The sequence below is a fragment of the Pituophis catenifer genome, unplaced genomic scaffold (assembly GCF_029215685.1).
Source record: "Pituophis catenifer annectens isolate HBS135680 unplaced genomic scaffold, rPitCat1.0.hap2 SCAF_18, whole genome shotgun sequence".
Classification (NCBI taxonomy): domain Eukaryota; kingdom Metazoa; phylum Chordata; class Lepidosauria; order Squamata; family Colubridae; genus Pituophis; species Pituophis catenifer.
In genome coordinates, this window is record NW_027256898.1 from 4,759,283 (window position 1) to 4,765,793 (window position 6,511).

General features: G+C 49.0%; 1 protein-coding gene across 1 annotated transcript; it reads left to right on the top strand.

Annotated features, from left to right (window-relative positions):
- Positions 1 to 3,404: 3,404 nt before the first annotated feature.
- On the top strand, positions 3,405 to 6,204 carry HES4 (hes family bHLH transcription factor 4). The gene is made up of 4 exons (XM_070956090.1): positions 3,405 to 3,770; positions 4,423 to 4,518; positions 4,703 to 4,790; positions 5,333 to 6,204. Exons 1-4 carry the CDS (start codon positions 3,663 to 3,665, stop codon positions 5,911 to 5,913), a joined length of 873 nt encoding a protein of 290 aa, XP_070812191.1. The 5' UTR covers positions 3,405 to 3,662; the 3' UTR covers positions 5,914 to 6,204.
- Positions 6,205 to 6,511: the final 307 nt, after the last annotated feature.

Genomic DNA, 6,511 nt, shown 5'->3' on the forward strand with positions numbered 1-6,511 from the left:
GGTATAGTTTTCTATGGAAATCCCTAGTAGAAACTACTCAGGTTCTCCCTTAATATATTGAGTTCTGAATTATTTCCTCTATCCACTTTTTAACTTTTACCCGCATAGTCTATGCCCAAAATTGGAAGAAGGAAAATTTGCCATCAGAAGATTTAATTAGAAAACTTTTAGAATGTGCAGAGACGGACAAATTAATCAAAGAACTCAAGGAAGAAAGAGGATACAGAATATTTCAAAGTGTGGTGTAGATGGTTGGAGAATAGGAAAAATGAGAAAGAGGAATAAAACGAGAGAGGGGAATAAAAATGTTGAAGATCAAGGTACAAGGTAGACGAAATAAGGAAAGATGGAAAATAATTGTTGAACAAGACAAAGTTAAAATATGTGTAAATAGCCCCAGGATTTCCTCTCCTTCCGCCGCGATTTAAAAACGTGGCTTTTTCGCCATATGGGCTGAATCCGTAGGCGGATTCTAAATATTTCATAATTTTAATTTGATTTTAATTAATTTTAAATTGATTTTAACTGTTTGTGTAATTTTCTGTCGTTTTTGTAAGCCGCCCTGAGTCCTACGGGAGAAGGGTGGCATATAAATTACATAAATAAAATAAAATAAAATAAATAAATAAATAAATAAATAAATAAATAAATAAAGGTAAATAGCAAGAAAGGATCACTTCGAAACAGCTGTAGGAAAAAGTGCTATGTATACTGCTCAAAAAAATAAAGGGGAACACAAGCAGAAGAGATCTGAATGAATGAAATAGCCTTATTAAATACTTCCTTCTTTACATACAGTAGTTTATACACTGCTCAAACAACTAAAGGGAACACAAAACTACTTCATTCCTTCAGATCTCGGATGTCTTCTGCTTGGACTTCCCTTTACTTTTTTTTTTGAGCAGGGTATATAAACGTTGTGTGTTTGTGTCTCGTTTTAATGTATTCAAAATAATAAAAAAAAAACTTTAAAAAATAAAGCGAACCCAAATTTATTGCCTTGTATAAACGCCAATCCTCAGATCCAGCCTCCCCCACCTCTTTCCCTCCCTCTCTCTCTCTCTCTCTCTTTTTTTTCCCACCCGTACATCCGCAACTCAGCCTGCCCCTTTTGCAAAGCTTAATCTTCATTCCCTACTGAAGGTTGGACAATAATAAATAATAAATAATATAAGGCGCAGGGGCGGAGTTTTCCCAGGCTTGGGCTGAGTTTTTTTTTTTCCTTTTTCTTTTTTTCCCTTCCCTTCCCTGTCTAGCTTTGCAAACCGCCGGGAGGTTTTTCGCGGCTGGAGCCGTGCCACCCCATGCGCTCCCTTCTCGCTACCCAACTCCAAAGGGCTGCCGTGTGCATATGTGTGCGTGCGCGGCGCAGGAAGCCAGGAGCGCTTTTGGCACGTGCTCCGTGGCGGGCCAGGAGGGAAGGGAAGGGGAAAAAGGGGAGGAGGAGGAGGAGGAGGAGGAGGGCAGGGAAAGCCGAGCTTGCACACTCGCACACTCGCGCCCGCCCGCGCGCACGCCCCGGCCCGTCTCGCAGGGTGGAGGCAAGGCAACATTTGGCGGCTGTTTTAGCCGCTGGGGATGAGAGAGAGAGAGAGAGAGAGAGAGAGAGAGAGAGAGAGAGAGAGAAGGCTCCTTGATTGACAGCTGCGAAGGCTGCCATCCAATGGGAAGCAGATTGGCTTACAGCCGTGCCCCGATTGGCTGTCAGCCTGGCAGGGCTTCGCGTGCCGGGCAGCTGCTGCTACTGCTCCTCTTCTTCTTTGCTGTTCCATCCCTCCATCCCTCCATCTATTTATTTATTTGTTTGTTTTATTTTATTTTATTTACTCTCCCTTTCCCCTGCGCTTTTGCAACAGCTGGAGGGAAGTGTGAGCCAAGCCCCCCTTTTCTCGGAGCATCTCTCCTTTTTTCCCTTTTTTTTTTCTCCCTGCTTCGCGCAGTTCCAAAAGGAGGTTTTGCTTTTTTTTTTTGGTCTGTTAAGCGACCCCCAAGCGACCCCCACCACCTCCTGCTCCCATAGAAGCGGAGCTATGGGGCTTCACTTCTGGCTAAACCGGGACGGCGTTGCAAACAGATGTGTGCTGTGCCAGGAAAAGGTGGAGGGGGGGGGGCTGTTTTGCTTTGGAAAGCCAGTTCCAGGGGGATTAGAACCGAGTTAAGGGGGCTTTTATAGCAGACCAGCAAAGTATTATCCCCGGGGTCTATAAATCTAAATAATGGTGGCGTGGGAAAGAAAGCTGAAGGGACGATCGGTAGAAACTGTCCTGCACAAGAGCCTCCGGCTGTCTCCCTGGGCCGAGCGATTCAATGGAGGGGAATGTATTACCTGGGAGTCAATACTCCCAGGTTTCCCCCACCGGTGCTAATGTTGAGCGGTCTTTCCCGCCCTTCTGGAAGAGGGGAGGGGGCTCAGGTGGGAAGCAGGAAGCCGGCCGAACCTTCAACCCACGTTTTCGCTGTCCCCCTCCCTCCCCAAATACCTTTAATAATGATCGAAAACCGGACACCTGCCCAAGAGACGCCAGGTGGGAGTCCACTCGCGTGGGCAAAAGAGAGAGACCGAGAAATCCATTCAACCTGCCCACCCAATGAAATCATCATCATCATCGGAGCAGAATCCCAATGCAGGAAAGCCACCGCTGGGCATGTCCTAAAAATCGGGGTCTTCTCCACTTTACCCCTCCCTCCCCCCCAATTTTTGGAGAACCTCTTTCTCTCCAACCCCCCATCTTCCCCCCCCCCAAGCCTTCCTTTTTTTTTCTTTTTTAAAGGTGCAATTGGGATTCACGCATTCCAGCACGGATGGCGCGGGATTCTCCTTAACTGGGGCACGGAGAGCTCGATGCAGACCCTCGGGTTGGGGGAGGGAGGGGAGGCGGGCCTGGGGAGGGGGAGGACTGTGTATGTATGTATGTGTGTGTGTGTGTGTGTGTGTGTGGAGGCTTGGAGGAGAAACTCGCCTTCTTGGAATGCCCAGGTTCAATCCGAGCTTAGCGATCCACACCTAACAAGACCAGGTATACTAAGTTCAAAAAGAAGAAGAAGAAGAAGAAGAAGCGGGGAGAGAAATAGCCAAGCAATAAATTGGAGCGTGGGGCGAGGAGGGGGGGGGGGGGAGGGAGAGGAGGAGAGGGGGACGCGAGGGAGGGAGGGGGGGGGCAACTCTTGGCGCGTGACTGACAGCTCGCGGGGGCGTCGTCCAATCGGCGAGCCCGACGGGGAGAGTCCCGCTTCCCATTGGCGGACGGGAGTGTGGGAAAGAATGTGGAGCAGGTTTCACACGAATTAGGGAGCTGCAGTCGGCTATATAAAGCCAGGGGGGAGCAGCGCGCTGCAGCCAAAGCAACGGGAGCCGGAGCCGGGAGACGTTTTTTTGCCACTTGCCGGGGCGCGATCGCGTTTTTTTTTTCTTGTTGTTGTTGCAAAACGCCTCTCCCTCCCTCCCTTCTTTCCTTCCTTCCTTCCTTTCTCTCTCTCTCTCTCTCTCTCGTGGAATCCGGCCCGGCTCTCCCTCTTAATCTTGGGGGGCGGAAAAGAAATTCAGATTCCCATCGGATATATATACAAGTTTGATCGCTTCCAGTTCTCTTTTCCCCCCACTTTTTTGTTTGTTTGTTCGTTCTTGCGGGGGGAAAGGTCGAAACAAAACCGAGGTTACCAAAATGCCAGCCGATACGATGGAAAAACCCACCGCCTCGCCGATTGCCGGAGCCCCGGCCAGCTCCAGCCAAACCCCAGATAAACCCAAGAGCGCCAGCGAACACAGAAAGGTAAATTCCCTTTGCTCTCCTTGTTCCCATGAAATTAAAATCGACAGGGATTGGAAACCACACCCCCCCCCCCCTTAAACCGCAAGCACGGATAAGATAGTTCAACTCCCCTTCTCTCCATCGGGGCTGATTGACAGCCAGTCACTCACCTACCCCACTCCGCGCTTGCTTGCTTGCATGCTTGCAAACGATTCGAGCAATTTTTGTTTTCCCTGCTGAGATTTTGCGAGAAGCCGGCAAGAAGGGAGGGGGGGGGGTGGATGTACTGATAGGGGAAGGAAGGAAGGAAGGAGGAGGAGGTGAAGAGAGGGCATTAGACGACTGGTAGATAAGAGGGAGGGAGGGTGCAAGCGAGGACAGCATCTGGGTAAAAGATTTGTGGAGTTGGGAACTGGAAATCCACTTACAGCTTTAGGGAATCCCCTCCCAAAATTGCCATGCTTGGGAACAGAGAGACACCCCCCCCCTTACCATGCTTAGGTGGGACCCACAAGTTTGCTTAAGCGCCCTGAATCTCTGCCAAAGGGGCTCAATTGCAAGACGGGGAGGGCTCCCCCCTCCTGACACTGCCCACCTCCCCCCCACGCCCCTCCTCCATGCCTGGCTGGGTATTTTCTAACCTTTCTCTCTCTCTCTCCTTTCCCCCAAACAGTCGTCAAAACCCATCATGGAGAAGCGAAGGCGGGCACGGATTAATGAAAGCCTGGGACAGCTCAAAACTCTCATCTTGGATGCCCTGAAGAAAGATGTAAGTTGGTGGGGAGGGGGGGGGGAAGGGGGATACAAGATTGAGTCTGTAGCCTTTGAAGTGGGAGGGAGGGGAGGGAAGGGGAGGAGGAAGAGCCTGGGATCCCTACAGTTTTAGGGATATACCCGAGTCGGTGGGGTTCAAGGCATCTCACCTTTCCTTTTTATTTATTTTTTTCCTCCAGAGCTCCAGGCACTCCAAGTTAGAGAAAGCAGATATCTTGGAAATGACCGTAAAACACCTGAGAAATCTCCAAAGAGTCCAGATGACAGGTGAGTAAGCACAAACCTCTTGCCCCAAACTAAGAGAATAAGGCATTTTTTGCCTTTTGAACTGGGGGGGGGGAAGGAAAAGGTTTCTTCTCCAGAAAGAAAATAAGGCTATATAATATGGAAAATCTTAGCTGTCTTAAGGGGCCACTGTTTTTTTTGGGGGGTGGGGGTTTCCCTCCCAACGCAGAGTTTATATACTCTGTTCTTGCTTCCAAGCATTTAGTGGCCATAATCATCTTAGTATCTCCTGCAAAGAGGGAGGATAGACATGCCAAAAGATTTTGTTGGCTTAGCAGGATTTGAAGCCATCTCCCTGATTCAGGGCCCTAAAAGGGGGAGGGGGAGAGGGAGGGGTTGGTCCTACCCCACCTAGGAAAATCCCACAGATGCCCAAGCCAAGATCTTCTATCCCTCTGGATCTAAGGCAACGTTGATTGACCCAGAGAAAGCAGCTCATCCCTAGGAAAAGCAATTTGTCCCCAAAATGGTCCTAGTCATTAATCCTTCACGCTTTTCCCCCCCCCTCTCTCTTCCCTTGGCAGCTGCTCTGAGTGCGGATCCTACCGTCTTGGGCAAATACCGAGCTGGATTTAATGAGTGTATGAACGAAGTCACTCGTTTTCTCTCCACCTGCGAAGGGGTGAACACGGAAGTCCGTAGCCGGCTCTTGGGCCACCTTTCCACTTGCCTGGGTCAGATCGTGGCCATGAATTACCCGCCCCCGCCGCCCCCTCCCCCTCAGGCCACCAACGGACAGCCGGCTCATTTGGCACAACCTTTGCATATCCAGTTGCCAGGACCAACAGCTGCACCTGGAGTCATGCCCGGGCCGTGTAAACTCAACCCCAGTGAAAATTTGTCCCCCAAAGTCTACGGGGGCTTCCAGCTGGTACCGGCGACCGATGGCCAATTCGCTTTCCTCATCCCTAGCCCATCCTTCCCACCTAACGCCGGACCTGTGGTTCCACTCTATGCCAACACGAACATGCCTGTTTCCTGCAACAGTTCAACGGCGACTCCTTCGGTATCACCGGTGCAAGGGCTCACATCTTTTGGGGGCAGCTTAGCCCCCGTTTCTCAAGCCGGAGGAGAACGTCATGAGATGGTCTGGAGACCTTGGTGACTTCCCTCATCCCTTTTCTCTCCCCAGAGAAAAAAAACCATCCTGACTATTTTCAACATTGGTTCCGTTCTATGGAATCTGGACTTCTATACAGAATCCTCCCCCAACACACAAAAACTCATATTTATTCATGTCCAAAGGTTGGGATGCCAATTTGTATTTTTCATCTTTTTTTTTTTTAAAAAAACAAACACGTCCGGTGAAAATATTTCTTTTTTAAAAAAAGAAAAAAAAAGTTAGTTTTGTATCAAATATTTGCCATGTACTATGCCAAAGCTTGTTTATGTCTGTCTTGGGACTTTTGTTTTTAAAAGAATGCTGGAAGATGTTTGTACAAATAAAACTTTTCTTGAATTAAACCTGCTGTTGTGTCAGTTTGCCAGAAACTTAAGAGCAGTGGGCAAGAGTTTAAAACTTTTTAGAAGAAATGGGATTGGGTTATCGATGCCATCTCCCTCCTTAGGGGGGGCATCACAGATACCAGGCAATGTTTGGAAGATGGAGGGGAGGGTTAGAAGGATTGTAGGCTCCCTCAGCAAATCAAGAATGCAGAAAATGCTTTGGATTCAGCTAGAATGTTCCAGTTGCATTATTAAAG

What these genes read in the sequence shown, in the direction of transcription:
- HES4 (XM_070956090.1), top strand. Translation starts at nt 3,663, where the DNA reads ATGCCAGCCGATACGATGGAAAAACCCACCGCCTCGCCGATTGCCGGA. An exon ending in GCGCCAGCGAACACAGAAAG is followed by an intron (nt 3,771 to 4,422) that starts GTAAATTCCCTT and finishes TCCCCCAAACAG; the next exon opens with TCGTCAAAACCCATCATGGA. An exon ending in CCAAAGAGTCCAGATGACAG is followed by an intron (nt 4,791 to 5,332) that starts GTGAGTAAGCAC and finishes TTCCCTTGGCAG; the next exon opens with CTGCTCTGAGTGCGGATCCT.